Source organism: Budorcas taxicolor, chromosome 17, assembly GCF_023091745.1.
Source record: "Budorcas taxicolor isolate Tak-1 chromosome 17, Takin1.1, whole genome shotgun sequence".
NCBI classification, from domain to species: domain Eukaryota; kingdom Metazoa; phylum Chordata; class Mammalia; order Artiodactyla; family Bovidae; genus Budorcas; species Budorcas taxicolor.
This window is the reverse complement of record NC_068926.1, coordinates 24,640,384-24,665,691: the sequence shown is the minus strand read 5'-3', so window position 1 is coordinate 24,665,691 and position 25,308 is coordinate 24,640,384. Positions and strand designations below refer to the sequence as shown.

The following is a 25,308-nucleotide window of genomic DNA, read 5'->3' as shown; positions in this document are numbered from 1 at the left end:
CTCCGGGAGTTGGTGACAGACAGGGAAGCTTGGCATGCTGCAGTCCATGGGGGTTGCAAAGAGTGGGACATGAATGAGTGACTGAACTGAACTGAAAAACACTAGGTCTTTTCATTAATCAAACAGTGGACATCATAACCACACTCTGTAATGACTCTTCCATGTAATGTCTTTTTTATTGTTCAAGTAGCATTCAAGTAAATAATATGAATATACATAGAGTGATATAGAGAGTGCAAAGCTATGTCTTACAAGTAAGGCATATGCCTTACAAGTCTTGTGGGGTTACCCTTCATTCTTTTAAATCAATACTAAAAACAAGGGTGTTATGGTGTGAAAAGATTCAAACAATTTTATATAGCATTTGTGCAGCATAAAAAAGTGGGTCTTTTAAGAATGCAAGATGCTTCTAATAAAGCACAGACCAATTCAATCATGGTAATAGAAAATTTATGCACTGTATATGGTGATGCATTTGAAAAGGAAGTCTGTATCATGTTTTTACATTGTGTCAATTTTATTCTTTAGTTTATAAGAGAGTGCTGCTGCTGCTGGGGTTAAGTCGCTTCAGTCATGTCCAACTCTGTGCGATCCCATAGACGGCAGCCCACCAGGCACTCCCGTCCCTGTGATTCTCCAGGCAAGAACACTGGAGTGGGTTGCCATTTCCTTCCCCAATGCATGAAAGTGAAAAGTGAAAGTGAAGTCACTCAGTCGTGTTCAATGCTTAGCGACCCCATAGACTGCAGCCTAACAGGCTCCTCCGTCAATGGGATTATCCAGGCAAGAGTACTGGAGTGGGGTGCCATTGCCTTCTCCCATAAGAGAGTGAAGAGAGGTTAAGATAATTTTAGTAGCCAAAGTAATTATAGGTTATTTTAATGGGTTTTTTTTCTGAACTTTAAAATATCTTTGGAAACTATAGCTCATGGTGAAATTGAGATATTCATATATTAAGAAATCAGTTTTATGTGACATTGTTCCTCTTCTACCATTATACACAGGTAAAAAAGGATGATATAAAGCATGTTGTAATAACTTTCAGCCACCTTAATTTTACTGTTTTTATGAATTGGACTGTATAATGATGAAGGCAAGGGATGATGTTAATCACATGTCAATAAATGGCTTTATATAAGAGCAGATACATGAAGGAATTTTTAATAAAATTGACTCTTTTCAAGCCCTAATATACACTGTTCATATATAATTTAGAAGGTCAAGACACTAATAGTATCTATGTACTTCTATTTATTTGCAAAGATAATTATGTGCAGATTCAATATGCACATATTTGGAATAGTTTGATTGTGTCGAGCATCGTTTTAGATGATGGAATGCACCTGCCAGTTAACCAAATGGTATTTAATGAGTGGATCATCTGTGGCCATTTAAGAAAAAAACATGTCGTTAGAAAGAATTAGGTTAAGCCAGGATGTGGCCTAGATTTTCTCTATCTAATTCATGACTTTCTGCCCATTCTGCTTTATTATATAACTGGTTCCTTCATAAATACTTAAAAAACTTTTATGTAGTAAAACAAATAAGCATAGATTAGAAAGTAGGAGGTATGTATTTCATTCTTTAAGAAGAGAATTTGAACGAAGCCATTAACTTCTTCCATCATGGAAGCAGGAAGTGTGCCAATGGAAACCACATTGTATCATGAGTGCATAGTAATCTTTTGAGTTATGAAATTTTCTTTAAAATGAGAGCTAATGAAATCACTCAAACTATGGATGGTCCAAGACATTCAGCCCAAAAAAGCAGTATCCCTAAATTATGGGCAGAGGTTACAAACTACTCCTGTGGCATTTTTGAACTGCTATCCCTTGAAAACAGACTGCAAAGAAAATGTATTCTCAGTAATAAATTTACCAAAGACTGAAAGGCTAAACTGGGAGGAAAAGTAAATAAAATGACAACAGAAAATTATTCTGCTTTTATTTTCTTCTATCTTGATTGGCAATAATTTTCCAAGAAGAGGAAAAAATATATATGTACAGTTTTCCAACTTGCCAGTCTTCCATAAGAGAAAATATTTGAAAAATATTTATTTCATTAATGAAGTCAAAGGCAATGGTGTTAAACCTTGCTCAATCAATATACCCAATAGGCAGTTGAATCTTAAATATCTGGTGAATATGGAGGTGGGTAATCTGAATGATTCAAGCAGTTACTGACGAATTATTGCTACATTTTTACAAGTTTTCCAATCAGTGTTTAGGCTCTGACTGAAAACAATTACACCTTAATTTATCTTCCTCTTCCTAAATTCACTGCACATATGCTCAATTTTCACTTTCATTTTTCCCATGTTTCCCTATTTTTGTAAATACCAGCCACTAGGGTGATGAAGAGGTTGAGCCTGTACTTTAAATCATGTAAAGGCCATGTCAGAAGATCATTGGAAATGAGAAATACAGGCACATTCTGAAAAATTGAACACTGCACTGCTAACTTGCTCTGATAGACACATCAGAAAATATCTCATAAATGCAAATGGCATTCTAGAACAAAAGCCTGTCACTTATTTTTTTTTTTTAAATAGCTGTCTAGCTTATCTGTCTTTCCTCATCATCACAATTACCTTTGTAACAGTATAAGATACATAATATGGATTGAAAGACATATTTCTTGTTTATGCAAAAGAAAAAAGCAAATTTATAAAAATGAATATAGTGGTGTAAATGAGTAAAAAAATGCCTACGTGCAACTTGAAGATCCCAGAAATATCAAGTGAACTCAAGGAGTGCCAGGTTTTCTAATGATGTGTAGCTCTTATCCAGAAGCAAAAACAAATCATTTATTTTCAAAACATTATAAAAAATCTTTTTAAATGACAGCTACAAAACCAGACTAACTAATCTTTCAAAAAGATCTCTTTTGGCTAATCATTTGTAAGGGTCCAAGTGTAAGAAGTAAGGACTGCCATTCAGCATGTGATGAAAGGGAAGGGGCATGTTTTATCCAGAGAAGAGATGTCTAAGCATTATAATCCATGTGAACAGTACAAAAATTATCCATAAAATATCAATTATTTTTCTCATACTTACTTTTACAGGATGTCCAGATACCTGGCTAAACATTATTCAGTGAGGGTGTTTCAGATGAGACTAATCTTTAAATAGGTAAATTAAGTTAAGCATATTGATTTCCCAAATATGGGTGGGCCTTATCCAATCAGTTGAATGACTGAATAAAATAACAGACTGATGCTCCAGTGGTTGATAGAAAACTCCTCACACCTGACTACTTAGAACTATGACACCAGATTTTTGTTTTATTTTTTCCCTGCTTTTTGCCTTAAACTGTAGCAACAGCTCTTGGGTCTCAAACCTGCCAAGTCTTAAATTGGAACCTCCATAATTACATAAGCCAGTTCCTTATAATAACATCTCTCTTGCACACACATGTGGTATATATATTGAGAAATAAATAGAGATGGAGAGATATAATAGATAGAGATATAGGTGTATATAGAGACATCACTGATTATTGATATACAGAAAGGTCATTGATGGTAAGTGATTATTGGTATGATTAATAAATACATAAGCTGCCAAGGCACTTAAAAAAGGAAGTAAATTAGTCTCCTTGATGTGGGCACTCAAACATAGCTATTACTGCATCATACTTCCTTCCTTCTGCAGGAAGTTTTGATGCAGACCTGAAAAACTCACCAATGAAGAGACAATAATATGTTGTAAAAGAAATAGCAAGTTAGCACAAAGTTTTTAAAATAGTTCTTCTGTTACCACATTTAATTACAGCTGGTTCAACTTCTCTTATCCCAGCCTTGTGGAGCCTTGGGTGTAGGGCTTTGTACATTCTAGTCAATGACTCTGTATTGCAAATCTATACAATTTTTACTGGTGTAGCTCACTGATTTCCTCACATTGAATAGGTGTTAAGCTAACCATAAAAGACCACAGATACCCTGGTACTTCCAAAACTACAAAAATAAATGAATGAGATTCATGAAGTTTATTTCTTCCAAAAGGCAAACTATAAAAATTTAGATTCATATGACAAATAATATTTTTTTCAAATGCTTTTTATTTTTTATTTTATTTTATTTATTTTTTTTTAATTTTTATTTTTACTTTATTTTACTTTACAATACTGTATTGGTTTTGCCATACATTGACATGAATCTACCACGGGTGTACATGAGTTCCCAAACATGAACCCCCCTCCCCCCTCCCACCTCCCACCCCATATCATCTCTCTGGATCATCCCTGTGCACCAGCCCCAAGCATCCTGCATCCTGCATCGAACATAGACTGGCGATTCGTTTCTTACATGATAGTATACATGTTTCAATGCCATTCTCCCAAATCATCCCACCCTCTCAAATAATATTTTAATAAAGCACATATGGCCTTGAGACTACAGTTCTCTTATATGAACTGAAAATAACTAAAATGTATCTCATAGAAATTCAAAGAATAATAAATAAATATAAAATTACTTTAACAATACTGACTGACCTACCATAGGGACATGACACTGAAAAATATTAATACTTGACCCTTTCATATGTAAATAATAAAACCTTTACTTTATGGATATTAACATACTATTATAAAGTTTATAGGAAAAGCAAAAGACCCAGAATATTCTACATAACATTAAAGGAGAAGAATGAAGTTGGAAGACAGATGCTACTCAATTTCAAGACATATTATAAAGATAAAGCAATTAAGGTGGTATAGTATAGGCAAAGAAATAGACCAACAGAACAACAGAATAAAATGGGGAGTCCAGAAATAGACTCACATAAACATAATCAACTGGCCTTTGACAAAAATAACAAAGGCAATAAAATGGAGCACTGACAGAGTCTTCAACAAATGACACTGAAATAGACACCCAAGTGCAAAGAAAACAAATGACTTCTGGACATAGATCTAACTAACAAACACCCTTAACAAAAATTAATTCAAAATGGATCATAAACTTACATAAAAGTGAACATCTACACCCTCTAGAAGATACCAACATAGCCTTAGGTATAGTGATGATTGTTTTAGATGCAACATCAAAAATAAGATCCATGAAGGAAATAATTGATGAAATGGACTTTACTAAAATTAGAAACTTCTGCTGTGTGAAAGATAATGTTAAAAAAATAAGACAAGCACCAGACTGAGGGGAAGTATTTGCAAAAGACAAAGCAGATAAAGGACTATTACCAAAAATGTACAAAAACACTTCAAATTTAAAAAAAAAAAAAAAACCTTAAAAACCTTAAAAAAAAAACACAACTAATTTTAAAAGGAATCAAAAACTTTAATGGACACCTCATAAAAGAAGATCTACAGATGGCAAGTGAGTATATGAAAAGATGCTCTGCCTTATGTATCATTAGGAAAATGCAGATCAAAATAACAATGAAATACCACTAGCAAGAAGAGATAAGAAAGCCTTCTTCAGCTATCAATGCAAAGAAATAGAGGAAAACAACAGAATGGGAAAGACTAGAGATCTCCTCAAGAAAATTAGAGATACAAAGGAAACATTTCATGCAAAGATGGGCTCAATAAAAGACAGAAATGGTATGAACCTAAGAGAAGTAGAAGATATTAAGAAGAGGTGGCAAGAATACACAAAAGAATTGTACGAAAAAGATTTTCACGACCCGGATAATCATGATGGTGTGATCATTCATCTAGAGCAAGACATCCTGGACTATGAAGTCAAGTGGGCCTTGGAAAGCATCACTATGAACAAAGCTAGTGGAGTTGGAATTCCAGTGGAGCTGTTTCAAATCCTGAAAGATGATGCTTTCAAAGTGCTGCACTCAATATGCCAGCAAATTTGGAAAACTCAGCAGTGGCCACAGGACTGGAAAAGGTCAGGTTTCATTCCAATCCCAAAGAAAGGCAATGCCAAAGAATGCTCAAACTATCGCACAGTTGCACTCATCTCACATGCTAGTAAAGTAATGCTCAAAATTCTCCAAGCCAGGCTTCATCAATACATGAACCGTGAATTTCCTGATGTTCAAGCTGGTTTTAGAAAAGGCAGAGGAACCAGAGATCAAATTGCCAACATCCACTGGATCATGGAAAAAGCAAGAGAGTTCCAGAAAAACATCTCTTTCTGCTTTATTGACTATGCCAAAGCCTTTGACTGTGTGGATCACAATAAACTGTGGAAAATTCTGAGAGAGATGGGAATATCAGACCACCTGACTTGCCTCTTGAGAAACCTCTATGCAGGCCAGGAAGCAGCAGTTAGAACTGGACATGAAACAACAGACTGGTTCCAAATAGGAAAAGGAGTACATCAAGGCTGTATATTGTCACCCTGCTTATTTAACTTATATGCAGACTACATGATGAGAAACGCTGGACTGGAAGAAACACAAGCTGGAATTAAGATTGCCGGGAGAAATATCAATAACACCAGATATGCAGATGATACTACCCTTATGGCAGAAAGTGAAGAGGAACTAAAAAGCCTCTTGATGAAAGTGAAAGAGGAGAGTGAAAAAGTTGGCTTAAAGCTCAACATTCAGAAAACGAAGATCATGGCATCTGGTCCCATCACTTCATGGGAAATAGATGGGGAAACAGTGGAAACAGTGTCAGACTTTATTTTTGGGGGCTCCAAAATCACTGTAGATGGTGACTGCATCCATGAAATTAAAAGATGTTTACTCCTTGGAAGAAAAGTTATGACCAACTTAGATAGTGTATTCAAAAGCAGAGATATTACTTTGCTGACTAAGTTCCTTCTAGTCAAGGCTATGGTCTTTCCTGTGGTCATGTATGGATGTGAGAGTTGGACTGTGAAGAAGGCTGAGCACCGAAGAAATGATGCGTTGGAACTGTGGTGTTGGAGAAGACTCTTGAGGGTCCCTTGGACTGCAAGGAGTTCCAACCAGTCCATTCTAAAGGACATCAGCCCTGGGTATTCTTTGGAAGGAATGATGCTAAAACTGAAACTCCAGTACTTTGGCCACCTCATGCGAAGAGTTGACTCATTGGAGAAGACTCTGATGCTGGGAGGGATTGGGGGCGGGAGGAGAAGGGGATGACAGAGAATGAGATGGCTGGATAGCATCACGGACTCGATGGACGTGAGTCTGAGTGAACTCCGGGAGTTGGTGATGGACAGGGAGGCCTGGCTTGCTGTGATTCATGGGGTCGCAGGGAGTCGGACACGACTGAGCGACTGAACTGAACTGAACTCTACTGAACCACTCTATACCTATTAGAACAGACAATTCCAAAACACTGGCAACACCAACTACTGGTGAGATGTAAATCAACATCATATATTGTTGGTGAGAATGCACTGTGGTACGGCCACAATGGAACATAGTTTCTCAGTTTCTTACAAAACTAAATGTGCTCTTACCATACAATCTTGGAAGCACACTCCTTGATATTTACCCAGAGGAGATGTAAGTGTATGTCCACACAAAAGCCTACACATAGACATTTATAGCAGCTTTATTCATAATTACCAAAACTTAAAAACAATCAGAATATCCTTCAACAAGGGAATGAGTAAACAACTATATCCACACAATGGAATATTATTGAGCATTAAAAAGAAATGGGGGCTACCCAGATGGTGCTAGTGGTAAAGAACCCGCCTGCCAATGCTGGAAACATAAGAGATGCAGGTTCCATCCCTAAGTCAGGAAGGCATCCCCTGGAGGATGGCATGGCAACCCATTCCAATATTCTTGCCTGGAGAATCCCATGGATAGAGGAGACTGGGGGACTAACAGGTCACAGGGTTGCAAAGAGCCAGACATGACTGAAGTGACTTAGTTCAGTTCAGTTCAGTTGCTCAGTCGTGTCTGACTCTTTGCCACCCCATGGCCTGCAGCACACTAGACCTTCCTGTCCATCACCAACTCCGGAGTTTACTCAAACTCATGTCCACTGAGTCAGTGATGCCAATCAAGCATCTCATCCTCTGTTGTCCCCTTCTCCTCCTGCCTTCAATCTTTCCAAACATCAGGGTCTTTTCAAATGAGTCAGCTCTCCGCATCAGGTGGCCATTGTATTGGAGGAGTGGGGATAAATAGGTGGAGCACAGATGATCCTTAGGGCAATGAAAATATTCTAAAAGATATTACAATGATTGATATATGCCATCATACATTTTCCAAACCATAGAATGCATAACACCAAGAGTGACCCCTAAGGAAAGCTATGAACTTTGGGTAATCATGATGTGTCACCTTAGGTTTATCCTTAGTTAAAAAAAAATGCACCTTTCTGATGATTGATGTTGATAATGGGGGAGGCTATGCCCGTGGGTGTGTGGGTCAGGGATATTTAAGAAATCTCTGTATTTTCTTCCTAATTTTGCTCTAAAAGTAAAGCTGTTCCAAAAAATAAAATTAAAAAAATAAATAGCTCTTTCTAAATAATGGCAATAAAAGCTGATTATCATAGGTAGTCTTTGAAAATAAATATTAAATAAAAACAAATGAACATACAATGTCAAGAAGATCTTTACAGATTTTTAAGTTTATACAAAAATCATAAATTTGGGGACCCCACACAGTATTTCTAAACTATTTTCACTCATTGTCTAATCTGTATGCAATACTATTACAATGTGTGCATGTTAAGACACCTTCAGTCATGTCTGACTTCTGCAATCCCTGCCAGGGACTCTGTCCATGGGACTCTCCAGGCAAGGATACTGGAGTGGGTTGCATTTCTTCCTCATATGCTTCCTGAAAAACCTCAAAGGAGCACTGAATCTACAACAAAGGAAAGGCCATCAGTATTTCCTTAGTTTTGGCATTTTTGTATGTTCTGATTTTGGTTGTTATCTGTCATACAGATTGGAAAGCCCAAGGGATCTTACTACCTGGAAAAAACTGGGTTTTCTCTGAGATTTAAAGAATTATGTGAAGTTTAGCTTCAACGTAAGTAATAATCTGGAAATATTTTTGAAAGATCTAAGATGTGCCAAGAATAATATTGACTATTTGTTATGTCCATATTGCTCCTCAGATACAATTACATGTAAGCATGTTTCAAAACCCTTATTTGACTGATTTTCCAAATTTGCTGAGTACAGTATGTTTCCCTGGTGGCTCAGATGGTAAAAAGTCTGCCTGTAATGTGGGAAACCCAGGTTTGATCCCTGAGTCAGGAAGATTCCCTGGAGAAGGAACTGGCAATCTACTCCAGGATTCTTGCCTGGAGAATCCCATGGACAGAGGAACCTGGTGGGTTACCATCCACACAGTTGAGAAGAGTTGGACATGACTGAACGACTAACATACACAGTATTATGCTCATTGATTTACAGAAGAAATTATTTTTTTCCTTTTATGTGCTGGACAGTGCTTTAAGTATGGAGCTTACTTTCTAGAAAGAAAGGCAGAAAATAAACTGATAAATATATATCATACTGCTGGCTATGGCAGAAGAAACAGCCATGAGATAAAGGAATGGGGAGAGATAGTAAGGTGTCTTCCATACAGTAATCAGGGAAGATCATCTTCAGTGGTGACACTGAAAGGTACTGAGACAGTGAGTGAAAACAGAATTTCAAACAAATGCCTCGAGGTAAAAACAATTTGGTGCTCTGAGGCACATAGGTTTTTCATGAGTTTTCTTTAAACAAGAGGCAACAAAAATTCAACTTATTAAACAGGAGCATAGCTAGGATGTAGCAAAGGTGTGCATTGATGCCTCTCATACCACTCTCCTTTATATTCACCACCATCCAGTCCAGTGGTCATCATTCAGTGTCTTGAACATCTTAAGTATGAGAACTGAAATTCTTCTTCCTAACCCTTTCTGTACTTCAGTTTTTTAACTCCAGGATTCTCCCTATTTGTGAGACCCAAGACTGAATTACAATAAGGCCCTACCCTGGAGTTAACAAAACTGAAGTTAAGGGCACAGTCCTCTAGACGGCAAGGTGTGCCTAAGAATGCTAGCACCAGCTGTAAGGAAGGGTTCAACTACAAAGTTTAAAACAAAGTGCATATAAGATCGTTCTAATTTCTGATAACAACTTCAAGTTTTGGAGTTTCCCCAAACCTCAGTTCTACAAATTAGTTCTTATTTGCTAATTAGTCTTACAAAATTCAACTCATGGAAAACTATAAACTCACATTTACATTCATTCAGGGCAAAGATACATTAAAATTAGCCATGGAAAGACACAAAGGGAAGAATCCAGGAGGGCTCCAAATGGAAGTTTTCTTTCAGTTATAGAGGCCTTAAGTTGCAACGAACATGGGGAAATGCACATATCTTTTCAAGTTAGTATTTTTCATTTTCTTTGGATAAATTCCCAGAAGTAGAATTACTGGCTCATATGGTAGCTGTATTTTTAAACTTTTTAAATCTGCGATACTGCTTTCTGTAGTGGCTGTACCAATTTACATTCCACCTAAGACTGCCCAGTGTTGCTTGTTCTCAGCATCCTCTCCAACACTTGTTATTTCTTATGTTTTTAATAATAGAAATTCAAAAAGGTGTAAGGTGGTATACTACAGGAATTTTCATTTGCTTTCCCTCATTTTGAGTATCATTTCACATACATGTTAGCCTTCTGTGTGTCTTCTTTGGAAAAATTTCTATTCAAGTTCTCTTCCTATTTTTTTAATTATTTGTAATAGATTATATGGGTTCTTTATTTTTTTTTTTTTACAGTAAATCCTTATCAGACATATGATTTGCAAATATTTTTCCCCATTCAGCCAGTAGGTTACTTTTTCATTTTATTGACAATTTCCTTTGTTGTGATAAATCTTTCTAGTTTGATATGGTCCCATTTGTTTAGTTTTGCTTAAAAAAAATCATTTTATTGAAGTATAGTTGATTTATAAAGTTATGTTAATTTCTCCAAAATAGCAAAATGATTGTTATATACACACACACACACTTTTTTGGATTCTTTTCCATTATGGTTTATCAAGATATTTAATATAGTTCCCTGTGCTGTACAGTAGAACCCCATTGGTTATCCATTCTAAATATAACAGTTCACATCTGCTAATTCCTAATTTTGCTTTTGTTGCCTTTGGTTTTGGTATCAGATGAAAAAATATTATCACAAATTTTGCTGCCTATGTTATCTTCTGGGAGTTTTATTGCTTAAGATTTTATATTAAGGTCTTTGTTGTTTTGTTGTTGCTTAGTCACTGTGTCACATCTGACTATTTGCGGTCCATGCACTGTAGCCTGCCAGGCTCTTCTGGCTATGGGATTTCCCAGGCAAGAATACTGCAGTGGGTTGCCATTTTCTCCTCCAAGGGATCTTCCCAACCCAGGGATCAATCCCAAGTCTCCTGCTTAGCAGGTGGATTCCTTACCACTGAGTCACTTGAGAAGCACATTAAAGTCTTTAATGAGCCTTTGGTACACTGTGAGTTAATTTTTGAATCTGGTATAAGATAGTGGTCTAGGTTTATTCTTTTGCATGTGACTGTCCAGTTTTCCCAACACTATTTATTGAAAAGACAATCCTTTCCTCATTGTATATTCTTGGTTCATTGCTTAAAAATTAATTCAACATATGTATATGGGTTTATTTCCATAAATTCAATTCTGTCTACTGATCTATACGTCTTTGTACTTTTTTTTTTTTTTAATGAAGTGCTTGTTCTTTCTCTGGCCAAAGTTAGATTGAGATAAATGATTTTGCTCATCATTTTATATATTGTTGTTATTTATTTAATATTATGAGTTACATAATATGAACTATGTTTCTCAATTTGTTATTTGTCTTTAATTTTAATATTTATGCATTTTTCAATATCATAATTTAAAATTTGTAGCTCTTCAGGTATATCAACTACCACTATCCCCAGCTTAAATTTTCTTTTGTTGATACTTATAAAAGTTATTTTTAAGTAATCCTCAAGTATTCGCTTCTTTTTTCTTCTAGTTTTATATCTCTAGGTTTTGCATTCAATTCTTCAGATCCTCTGGAGTTTATTTTTATGATGATGCAACATAAAAAATTTGAATTTTTTTCTTCAAAATTTACTTTACTTCTTAAACCACCTGAAGAATACTTAATTTTTGGCAATTGTTTGAAAATCATTTTGATTAATAATGAATTTTAAATACTTTTGGTATAAATAAAGCTTTGGCTCCTCATAATGCAGCCTCTTTTCTCAAGGAGATTTTTCTCATGTAGTGTCATTAAACATTCTATTTATTTAGTTCTCACATACCTAAATGTTTCCCTTAAATGTAGATGCTTACATTTTTCTTTGATATTTTCCCCATCATCCTCTTCTCTTCAATCTCAATGTACAATCTTGTACTTCTTTTCAGAATGTCATTCATCTGGCAGAGGAGACTTTTTGGGCAAACCTTTTATATTTGTCAAAAAACACATATAGGACCAATACTAGAAAAAGTAAATCATCAATTTCTCTCAACAAATTCATTCTAAAAAATATTAAAGATAACAAAACATCTTTTCTTTGTTGCATATAATTGCTAACAGTGTTTTCGGAGATGACTCTTTACTTCCATTTATCTAGCTATTCTGTCTGTACATGTAGAGTGTCATAATTATTAAAGCTTTACAATTATTTGGTGAATAACATTTTGCCAGCTCTCTCATTATTCTACTGCTTAAATTGTTTTATAATTTTCATTTGTTTGTTGTTCCAAATGGGTTTCAGAATATTTGCTTGAGGTTAATAAAGATCCATTTGGAGTTTCAGATAAACTGTATTAAATTAATACACAAAGTTAAGATAATTGTGTTATCTTCTAAATAATTTTCTTCCAACACATGACTGTGTAAGCTTTCTATTGAGTTTATTTTTAAAGTCACAAATAAAATGGAAATAAAATGATGAAAAAGATAAAAATTGGCTAAAAGTTTATAACTCTGAGCATTTTTCATTGCCATTTGTATAATTTAAAGCAGAATGTGAAGTGATAGTTATGGTCAAAGTCTGATAAGAGAAATAATTTTCTTTATTCTGTCCATGTACATGCCTATCATTCTATTTAGAATACTGACTTATTAGTTTTAAATCACCATTGTTCAGTAAGACAATAATTAACCTCTCCCAAAATAATTCTCATTAAAATTTTGTAGAAATAATTTTAGTTCTCTTTCCACAGAAAATACCACATAGAAACAGGAAACAGAGGAAAGACTCTGAGGGGGAAATATGATTATTTTACACATGAAATTTTTAATAGAAATATTTGAGTTCATTTTACTTGAAGGCCAGTTAGCTTGGAGGAGGGAAGGGTGTTGGTATACTATAAAAGACTTTACATCAGATAAATGTAAACTGTCTGTTTGCCAGTGATTAGTGCAGGTGACATATTAATTATTGGTTATCTGTGAATCCCTTGGTTTTCTACAGAAGTCATGTCATTTTTATTTATTAGTTCTAATGGTTGTGTAATCTTTAGGATTTTCTACATAAATGTTTATGTCATCTGTGAACAGACATATTTTATTTCTTTATTTCAAACTTAGATGACTTTCACTTTTCTTTGTTAACTATTTGCCCTGGATAGGATGTCCAGTACTGTGTTGAATAGAAGTGGTAAAATCAGGCATCCTTTTCTTGTTCCTTATCTTAGAGGGAAAGCTTTCAGTATCTACTATCAGGTATGATGGTAGCTGTGGGGCTTCCCAGGTGGTATAATGGTAAAGAATTTGCCTGACAATGCAGGAGACACAAGAGACGTGGGTTTGACCACTGGGTGGGGAAGATCTCCTGGAGCAGGAAATAGCAGCCCACTCCAGTATTCTTCCTGGATAATTCCATGAAGAGAGGAGCCTTGTGGGTTACACAGTTCATGGAGTCTCAAAGAGTTTGACACGACTGAGCAACTGAACATGCACACACACATGATGGTAGCTGAGGGTTTGTCATATATGGTCTTTATTATGTTGAGGCATTAATAGTTTTTTCTATTTTTATTTTGTTGAGTGTTCCTTTTTCTAATCACAAAGGATATTGAATTTTGTCAAATGCTTACTATGCATCAGTTGAGATGACCGTGTGTTTTGTTTTCCCTTTCTTTCTGGTAATGAAATGTATTGCATTGATTGATTCTTATATTGAACCATCTTTTCATTCTTAGGACAAAGCCCACATGGTCATGGTGTATAATGATTTTAATATACTGTTGAATTTGGTTTGTTTGTATTTTGGTGAGAGCTTTTACATCAATATTCATCATATATATTGATTTTTAGTTTTCTTTCCTTATAGCGTCTTTGTCTGACTTTAATTTCAAGGTGAAACTTGCCTCATACAATGAAAGAATGCTTCCTCCTCTTCAGTTTTTTCAGAATAAGTAAAGAATTGGTGTTAATTATTCTTTAAATGTTTGGTAGAATTTACCAGTGAAGTCATCTGGCCCTGGACTTTTCTTTGTTGAAAAGTTTTTATTGTTTCAATCTCCTTGAATAATCATAGATAGGTCTCTTCAGATTTTCTATTTCATCATGATCGTATTGCTGTCTCTTTCATGATACACCTCTGGTAGTTAGTTTGCCTCTCGAATTTGGTCATTTCATATGTTATTCGATTTGCCAGCATAACTATTCACAGTACTCTCTTACAATCCTTTATATTTCTGTAAAATCAGCAATAGGATTTACACTTTTATTTCTGAGTTTAGTTATTTTTGTCTTCTCCCTATTTTTCTTAGCCAATCTTGCTAAAGGTTTGCCAATTTTGTTGGCCTTTTCAAAGAAAAAATTTTTGGTTTTATTGATTTTTCTTTATTGTTTTTCTGTTCTCTTCCTTAGTCACCTCTGATCTAATCTTTATTATTTCCTTCCTTTGATAGATTTGACTAGGCTTATTCTTTCTGTACTTCTTTAAGGTATAAACTTTAAGTTGCTGGTATCTTTCTTCTCTCTTAATGTAAATATTTATAAGTATAAATTTCCCTCTTAACATTGTTTTCACTGCATTCCATAAATTTTGTATGTTTTCTTTTCATTTTCATATATTTCAACATATTTTCTAGTTTCCCTGCTGCTTTCTTCTTTGACTCACTGGTTGTTTAAGAATGTGTTGTTTACTTTCCATGTATACGTAAATTTCCCTGTTTTCCGTCTGATGTTATCTTCTAGCTCCGTTATGCTGTGATCTTAATCTTCTTAAATTTATTAAGATTTATTTTGTGGCCTAATATGGTTTATACTGGATAATATTCCATGTGCTTCTTTCCTCCCTTCTTAATTCCTGTAATCCCCTTTCCTTTATTATTGGGTAAGATGTAATGAAGGCTATAGTCTTTTTATTTATTGCATTCTTGCTTTAAAAGGAAAATATAGAGCATACATATATATTATTTTCCAAGTATATTTCTCTAGGTTATATTTTTCAGAAATATTTTTAAAAGAATGACCAAATAATTTTTTTAGTGATTCATTCTCCTGCCTAAGCTCCAATTGTTTTTAAGGTAATAATGACTAGGTCTGCTTGTAAAATAATCTTAATTTTGAAGTCAGGAAAATAAGTTTACTTCATCTAAATGCACTGATTATGTTTTTGTCACAAAAAATACATCCCCAGGCTTAATTTCATTATTTCTCTATTATTTCAAGTGAGGTAAAAGAAAATAAACAAACTGCAAAAAGAAAAAGGTGGCACCATGATTCAGTCTTGAATCAATTAAAGTTCATTAATAAATTATAAAGATGTATTGGTAGGCTAAATATAAGGGAAACTTCAAATGTTTGACATTTTAGATCATGATAATTAAACAAATAAAATTTTTTTTTTTTTTCCCCAGAAGTTCCTTTAGTTGTTTTTCTGGAATTTTACACACTTGACAACAAATTTTCAGCAGTGATTTACATTTTCTACCACTAGGCAAGTAGAAAGGCTTGAGGTTTTCATGTCTCTAGTTTTATTATATATACATTGCATCTTCATGTTTTACTCATGAAAACTGAAGTGTTCAAAAGGAAATATGCAAACTAGATCTTCTGATGACAATTTAATTTGCTTGAAAAGATTATTTGCCATAATCCCTTAGCCAACCTCCCAATACAAGGCCAAAACAATATAAGATTAGGATGCTGAGTTGTATTAGGAATCAACACACTATTAAAACATGTTATATTAGTTTTTCCTTTGTGGTATTCAAAATCACTGTAAATTCCTCTGCAAATATTTATAAAAATATATGATGATCAGAATTCCTTTCATATAGCAACAACTTTGCAAAAGAAAGTGACAGAAAGTTGGGGTTTCCATATAACACTTGTAGTAGGTAGAATAGTAATGGTCTTACCACCCCATACTTGCCTGTTTTTTAGCACACAAAATATAACCTTTACTTGAATTTTCCATAGGTAGACATGGTTATTAAATATTCTCTGTGTATTTATCACCATCTATCCAATTGGTTATACAAATTATACTTTACAAGACATAAATTTACTTGTAATATGTATCTATTGATTTCATAAATCATCATATTTTTAATTAAATTGTCATCCAACTGAGGCAGAGACATAGAAAAAAATGAAACAGCTTAATGAGCTTTCTCTAAGCCATTGCCACCAGCTTAAAAAGCATGTCAGCCTTGTTTACAAGAAAGAAGTACCTCTTTAGGCTCATTATAAACTATAGATTTACAGTTATAATTATTTTTCTCATTGACTTTTCTATTGTACTAATGACCCTGCTGTGATTCAGGATCTGCTTTTAGATGCACTTTCATCAGACAGTTTTCAAAGTATATTTGCATATCTTAATTCAATTACATTAAAATTATTTTAAACCTAAACTGCATCTTTTAGTTATTTTTTCCTTTCTAATCTGAATTATTATGCCCTTGCTTGTGTAAAAATTCACGCTGACTTTTTCATTTTTTCCTTGTTTATGATTTGAGAACCAACTTTGATCCGCCTAATTAAAACTTCTGTGAAGGACAAAACAGAAAATGACTGCCAGGAGGCAGTCTGAAGCTATTCGAAATGATTTGAACATCAGTGCTCTAACTTTCCACAACACCCTCAACTGTTTGCAGACCCAAGTAAACAAACTGCATGATCTTTCCCAAGTATAATCAGTATTCAATTACACCATACTCTGGGGACTTGATGAACCTGTCTGACATACTGCCATTCTAAAATGTTAGCAAAAATAATTCACATGAATTAGGCTGTTTATAGGTAGATAGTTAGGAAGGGTAAATATTTTTATGATGTAAAAAAAAGACTAAAACAAAGGAACAAGATAAAAGGGCTTCCTTGGTGGCTCAGCAGTAAAGAATCAGCCTGCAATGCAGAAGACACAGAAGTGGGTTTCATCTCTGGGTTAGCAAGATCCCCTGGAGGAGGGCATGGCAACCCGTTCTGGTGTTCCTGCCTGAGAATGCCATGGACAGAGGAGTCTGGCAGGCTACAGTCCATGGAGTCAGAGAGTCAGAGTCAGACAGAGTCAGACAGGACTGAAGCGACTGAGCATAGCACAGCACAAACAAGATAAAAGAGATTGCAGGCTTTACCACTATTTAGAAAAAAAAGGAATAAAAATAAGAGGGGAAACATAGGCCAACATAAACAATTAATAAAGGAATAGAGTTAAGTTCCAGACGAATGCTGACAGGAATGAAAATTAAGACATTAAAAAAATGTAAATCGTAAGCAATTGATTTATTTTCCTGTCCATATACAGCTTGTTTCCTTCTTTGAAACAAGTTCTGCAGTACTGCTGAGTGAGTAAACCAAATGTAAATGAGGCTATTGCAGCACACACAGAGTCCTACGAGGTGAGAAAATGTTATGCTAATAATCAAATAGGTCTCTAAAGGTCATGGGGAAAAAAGTACCTATGGGCCAAGACAGAGTTATCCATTTGTCTCTTGGACTTGTCAGAGATCATAGTAATATTTAAGAAACCTACATTCCTAATACTTTTTAATATATCTGTTTCTATAAAATGAATAACATTGTTTTTTTTTTCCTCTAGGATAGCATTTCTTGTATAGTATAATTATTTAGACCTATAATAAATATTCATTACATCCATTATATTAACAGGCATATCCCCACTATTAGACATTTCTTTCTTTCTTCTTTCTTTAAGTCGCTCAGTCGTGTCTGACTCTATGCGACCCCATAGACTGTAGCCTATCAGGCTCCTCCGTCCATGGGATTAGAAATATTTAATTTGGGGAACTTTTAGAGTACAAGTGATGAAAAAACTAGTTCACTGTGTTAAATATATATCCCAGGATGGCATTGTTGTAGTTGTTTAATTGCTCAGTCATGTCTAAGTCTTGTGACCCTATGGACTTTAGACAGTCAGATTCCTCTGTCCATGGGATTTCCCAGACAAGAACGCTGGAGTGGGTTGTCATTTCCTTCTCCATGGGATCTTCTTGACTCAGGGATCAAACCCAAGTCTCCTGCTTTGGCAGGTGGATTCTTCACGACTGAGCCACCAGGGCTAGTCAATATCTAAACCTTCCCAAGACATAATGTAGTTGTGAATTTATTTTTTATTGGGAAATGCTTTTTTATCTGGATAGTAAAAGTAATGGAATGTATGTGCAAAGATACACACATATTTTATTCAGTTTGTCAATCAAAATTATGATATTAATAGTTTTAATATGGGGTATGTATTGGCTTTGTATCATTTTTTTAACATAGCAACAGTTATAACGATGGTTCCAAAGTTTACATTCATAAAATACAAACACTAGAAAAAATAGTCGATGCATTCTTTTGAACTTTCTTTATCATTAAAGTGGATTACATAACCAATTGTTCTATTTATTCATATATGAACTACAAATTCTAGCTTGTGTCACCTAGAAAACAAGCCATAATTCTAAATTTTTAAATTTCTTTTAACTTAATCCAAAGAAATACTTTTGATGCTATACAGTTGACCAAAGACTTAACTACTTTGTGAATACTTATTTTTAAGAAATGAAATTTGAGAAATTTCTCGGCAACTAAAGTAAAGGAAGTAATCAAGATAACCTTATGCTATTAAAAGTTTTGTTTATTATATGAGAAATAATATCTGTACAATTTAAACTCATTCATTTTATATATACACATACACATATATATTCATGAATTAAAATAGATAAGAAAATGCAATTTGATCTAGAAATATCATTCTATCAGGATTTTTTAAAAATTATACCAATGACTACCATTGTGTTTAACATGGGGATTTAGAAATTAACCCCTTCTTACATAGTCAATGATCAGAAATCATATTGTGTATGTATGATTTTGTTCCTCTCCTAGAAGCAGATAGTCAGATTTTAAAAACTTGCCTGCAAATAATTATTTTGGAGTACAAATGTCACTGGTGGAAATGTGAGAAAACCATAGGGAAGAAAAGGCAGCCATCAAATGTGCATTTCTATCAGCTATCATGCTGGGCTAATGGAATTTAATCCTCTAGGGAAATTCTAAAAAGTGGTATAAGATCACAACTTCAAATTCTCTCACTTGAGAGGAAGGGAGTTATATATTTAGCCATCAACTCCCAGAGTGATCTGAATCCCCTGATCATTCCCAGCACTAGGAGAGCACAGAGAACAGCCTTCTGTGCTTCTAGAAAATGTCCTATTGACCCAGGAGGCAGAGATTCACACTTGGAAACTTTGGAGGCTAGCCATGATATAGGGAACTACTTGCAGTATTGGGAAGGGCATGGCAATAAATGTCTTCACTTTATATTGTTCAGGTCTTCCTCAAGCCCTACAGTAAATGCACAGTTGTATTAATGTCACTGCTTCTTAAAGGTTGGTTACAATTAAACAAGCAAACAAACAAACAAATTACAAGACAATGGTGAATAAGGAGTCCTACCTCTGTAATTGGTCCTGAGGCTACCCACAGCTCATACCCTTTATATTCCTCTTCTACTTCGCATACTAGATTTCCCTCAACTTGAGTTAGCCCTTCAGCTGGCCAAGAATGCTTTTACCATGAAATAAATCATACCTTCCCATGCCTGAGAGTTTTGATCCTTTGATTACCATGTCTTTGTCAGATTGCACTTCCTGCAATTGGCATGTAAGGTTTTAACTCAATAAAAGCATTAAGAGGTACCATAGGAAATCTCTTTAGCTCCAGACATAGTTTCCCTGTCCCAACACACAGCAGCCACCTGATCTCCTCATGAAAACTGTGATCAGTTATCCCTCCCAGCATAGTAACTCTATTTCTGTTCCTTGTTTTGCTGGCCTGAGGGACTCAGTGTAAAACTTATTGTTGCTGTCACTTAGTAACTAAGTTGGGTCCAACTCTTTTGTGACCCCATAGACTATACATCTCAGGCTCCCCTGTCCATGGGATTTCCCAGGCAAGAATGCTGGCATGGGTTGCCAATCCATTTCCAGAGGATCTTCTCAACCCAAGGATCAAACCCAGGTCTCCTGCACTGGCAGCCAGGTTCTTTACCACTGAGCCACCAGGGAAGCCCCAATGTAACTTAATTGAGTCAATAAATTTTAGTGAAATCCTTCATATGTTCTACTGTAAATATACCCCTCTCCTCAGAATCAGGACCTCTAATGTGGAGTCCAGAAGTTGCTCAATGAAGCAAAAATAAATCAACTGCATCACTAGGAGCAATAGTGAGAGGGTACTCAGACAAAGGTATTCTATCTATAGGGAATATTGAGAGTATTAGGGTCAAAGACTTTCATGGACATTTTGCTAATTATTGCACCATCTTCTCCATAGTTTTGATTGCCTCTCTAAAGGTATTTTCATAATCCCATTATAATAAATCAATTTGTTAGCCCAGGAGTAGATTTACTGACCAAGACAGTGCAGACAGACAAGGAAAAGCCACACCCTTGTCAAAGCAAAACTTCCACCAGAGAAAGTTTATCAGGCACCCAAAGACCTTTTTCAAGACTATTCCAATAAAGAGAAAGACTGAATTCATCTCCACTGATATAGAAGATGGGGGAAATTATAAGTATTGGGATGAGCTAGTGGAAAATTATTGGAAGATTTTGTAGGTAGGGTTGATCTAAGGTATGTGTCCAGCACATGAAATTTTTCCTGAGTTTGCTAATCTTTTTTCTCTTTAATTAGGCTATTTATGTTTGTTAAGTGTTGCCTCATGAAGTTAGGCTCCCACCCTCCCTCAGAGACTAGGAAATTGGGGTGTTATCTCCTTTGATGTTTACATTTCAAAGAGATGGTTCCCAGGTCCTTGAGAAAGACATTTCCTGAGCTATAAAACTGACAAGAAGTTAGAAGCAGATTTACATACATTTCAAAGGAACAGAACAAGAATTTATAGTCCAGAAAGTTTTCTGAAGTAAATGCTCTAAGAAAAGGCAGGTCAGGGGTCTGTCGTTAGAAGAAACTTGTCTAAATCTGTTAAGCTGAGCGGAAATTTAAAGTCTCCTTGGTCACCCAGAATATGTATCAATCCAGCATGAGGATAAATTATTTACCCTTTGAGGATGGAAAGGATCCAGTGTAATCAATCTAGCCCTGGGTGGCTAACTGAGCTGCTCAAAGGATGGTGCCTTACCAAAGGCTTCACTTAAGTCTCTACTGCTACTCTGTTGAGCATTCAGCAGTCACAGTGTCTATTACAGATTCAGTGAGAGGCAGTTCTTGTTGGGCCCAGGCATATTTACCAAGCCTGCTACTATGGTTATTCCTTTCATTATAACAAAGCTTTAAGCACAAGGAAGACTAAGGGCAGAACATTTTTGTTGTTGTTTTCTGACTTGTTTGGTCAGCTATGCTTGTGCTAATAATTTTGTAATTGATTTTGACCAATTAATTTTATTAAGCTAATTTTAGGGATGGAGGTGTTTCAAAGCTGGATGGCAATCCCTTTAAGGGTTATACTTTTACTCTGTTCATTTTGATTCCTGGGGAATATATTTTCCAAGTTCCAACTCAGTGTACAGAACCTCTCTACTCTTGACATTCCTGGAATCCTAAGATTTGTATCTGAGTTAGCAACAGAGCTTAATTAATTAATTAAATCCTAACACAAGAGAAATATATGCACACCCATCATTGCTTTACAGTCAAGATTTTTTTTTTAACATTTTACAACTTTCTTCATAATAGCCTAAACTCAGAATAACCTAAAAGTCCATAAGCAAGGGATATGTAAATTTGGGAATATAATAAATGAGACATTATATAGCCATGAAAATAAATGAACTAAAGTAAATAAAACCACTCAAAAGTGGGGATGGGTCACACAAACATTATGTCAAGTAACTGAAGTCAGATCCAAATGAGTACATGCTATAGAACTCTAGGAAGATAAAGTACAAAGCAGCCAAAACTATTGCATTATGTTAGAGTTCAGGATAATGTTTATTTTAGGGAAATAAATAGGGATTGGGGATTGGAAGAGGCATGCAAAGGACTTCTTGATGGCTGGAAAAGTCCTGTTCTTGATCTATTTGTGGTTACACATGCATTTGTAAGAAAATCCTTAAGTTGTACTTCTTACTGTTTGATATACATTACTGTATGTTATGACTCACAATAAAAAAATAAAAAGAACAAAAATTCAGATCTCACAGTGGTGCATGCAAATCATTATATCTCAAACATAATTAAACTTTTCTCAATACTTTGTAAAAATTGGTTAATTTGAATGTTTCTTCACTCACCAAAAAGAATATATTATAATGTTATAAGAGTAAAATAAAGGGATATAAATTCTTCCTCATATGTTACCTTTTATTAATTAATTGTTCTTTCTGATAATTAATTTCTTTTACTGGTCACTGAGGCCTTTTTATTTTACACATAAAACCACTAAGTATGGTATTGCCTATGGACACCTCAGAAATTATACTATAGATACTCATGACTCCAAATAGTTGGTGGGAAGAGAGATGAGAAAAACAATGACTTGGGTCAATGACATGATTGTAGAACTAAAGTTTCCAGCAGGGTTTCAGATGGTAAACTTGGCTTCTGAAGCAGTTCTAAGGATGCAGTGAGAGAACAATAGAGGAATAATAGGAGGAGTTAACTATCAGAAGCCCCTACAAGTATCAAGAGAGACCTTGAACTATCTATGCAAACATCAAGAACAACATTTTAACCAGTCAACTAGTGACAGAAAGACTTACCTGCTCCCCTGCCCCAATCTAATTTGGCTTATCTGAAGCTCTTGCTAGCAAATTTAACCTTGCTGCCCAGTTCTTCAGCAGTTATGAGGATCTGGTTGTACTTGAGCAGTTATGAGGATCTGGTTGTCAAGCACTAGGATAGGCAAGGTATATCAGTTTTGATCTGCCCAGTGCAGGTCTCTACCATGAGGTTGGCAATGAAGACACCTGCAGTTTCCCCAGAGTTATGAGATACCATGACACCCCACCTATTGCACTGGGCCGCCTGGCACACCCCAAAGAGACTTGGCTATGAGCCGATCTGGTACACTTTGAGCAGGAGGCAGTTGCATGATTTTTCAACCACAGCCTTGAAAATCTGCTTCAGGCTGGTCACTGAGAGATCATTCCCCACCACCTGGATTCCTGTCCTAGCAGTGAACGTCTGCCAATTTTCCCAATTATTTTGGTTAAAAAGGTCTTTGATAGACACTACTGGGTAGTTCTTGATGAAGGACTTATAAGGGTCTGACAATTGGTCAGGTGGGTGTACCTGCTGAGACCACTGGGAGACTTGACATCCAAGTCATACTTCCCTGACCTGAAGAACTGAGAGGCAGTCAAGTCCATGCCAATGACAACCTCATGGGTATACCAGCTGTCCTGATCTCATTCTTCAGCAATTCTAGGGCTTCTTTATTCCCCAGGAACAAATTTGCCTTCACCTCCCACATTGGCGGCATCTTTCCCATATTTCTTCCTGATGATATTCTTCAGGTTGTGGTAAACCTCAGCTCCAATGCACATGGCTTCCCTGAAGTTTGTTCCACCAAAGGAGAGGATCAGAAACTCCTGTGTGGCCAACTTGTTTCCAGTATGAGAACCACCACTGATCACACTGAAAGCTGGAACTGACAGGATAACTTTCAAATTGTCAGCCATGTCAGCAATGTGGAGGTACAGGAAGCCCCTTCTCAAATTCCTAGCCTTACAGACAGCCAGTGTCCCTCCCCAAATTAAGTCAGCACAGATAATTTCCTCAATAGTATAGGCCAAGAGTATTATCTAAAGGAATTTTATAAAGTTAACAGAACTAATTAGTATTTAGTCCAATAAGTAAAACACAAGTCACAATTTTGAGTAAAACAAATGTTTGAAGATTTTATGTTCAAACTTAAATGCTCACATGATAATATTTATTAAAGGTGAATAAAAATCACCTTAATTAAAGATTATATGTATTTGTATATATTTTCCAGAGTCAATATTTTAGTTTATCTAATTATAAACTTCTTTATTCTTAATGAGTCTTTCCAATGTTTTGCATATTTTAAAGCTATCATAGGTGAAATTAGTAGTGGCTAAACTAAAAGGGAATTAAAAAATTTCAGCCTACTCCAAAGAGGAAAAAGAAAGACAGTGAATTCTGTTTTGTCTTAGAAAAATGAGCCATCCCTCTAAGGGAACTAATTTGGAATCAAGGTAAAAGGAAACTCACACAAAAAAGAGAATCCATTTTAATTATCTATGTGAAAGTAAAAATTATTTGTATAGGAATAGGAAACTCATAAGTTTGAATAACATATTATGACATAAACTTTATGGTGAACTCTGTTTCAGTATCACCCATATCCATATTTATTTTGTTCAAAAATTTACCTTGCCTTTATTTATATTCAACATAATGTCCCTATTATTCTTTCTTGGCTTCTCATTTTACTATAAATTAAAAGTGTGCTAGACAAAATGAGGTAATATAAAGAAATGGAACTGCAGATTGCTAACTCTATTCAAGAAATCCACTCATTTAAACCCAAAGTTCTGAATTAAATCATCAATTATATTTTCCCATCTTACGCATGAACTACAATGCTAATCAAACAGCATAAATATCACAGTTTTTTAAAACACCAGATATCTTATAAGATAAACTTCATAGAAAGCTATATACTATTTTTAAAAGCTTTATTTATTTTTTCAAAAACATACTCCTTGTTTACGTGTTTGGCATCAACTGGAAAATATCAAGATCACATCTTCAGCTATTGAACATGAGGAAAAAACCAGTTTCTAAACACTATCAACTTGATGCAAACATTACAATTTACAAAGTTTCCTCATATAATCTTTGTTACAAGATAGATAAGATAATCAGTACCAACCACCGACTTCAAAAGGTTAGGGATCAAGAAAACATAGCTACATAAAGAACACTTAAAATCTATAATTTTTGACAAACTAAATCACAGGAGAAAATATTTG

General features: G+C 35.1%; 1 protein-coding gene and 1 pseudogene across 1 annotated transcript; one reads left to right on the top strand and one right to left on the bottom strand.

The window, feature by feature from the left end:
* Positions 1-5,474: 5,474 nt before the first annotated feature.
* LOC128062019 (uncharacterized) lies at positions 5,475-6,152 on the top strand (the record flags this gene model as incomplete). Its single annotated transcript, XM_052654332.1, has 1 exon — positions 5,475-6,152. A coding segment is annotated over exon 1 (678 nt), but the record flags the coding sequence as incomplete, so codon positions are not given.
* Positions 6,153-23,200: 17,048 nt separating this feature from the next.
* LOC128062585 (alpha-enolase-like) lies at positions 23,201-24,729 on the bottom strand (annotated as a pseudogene).
* Positions 24,730-25,308: the final 579 nt, after the last annotated feature.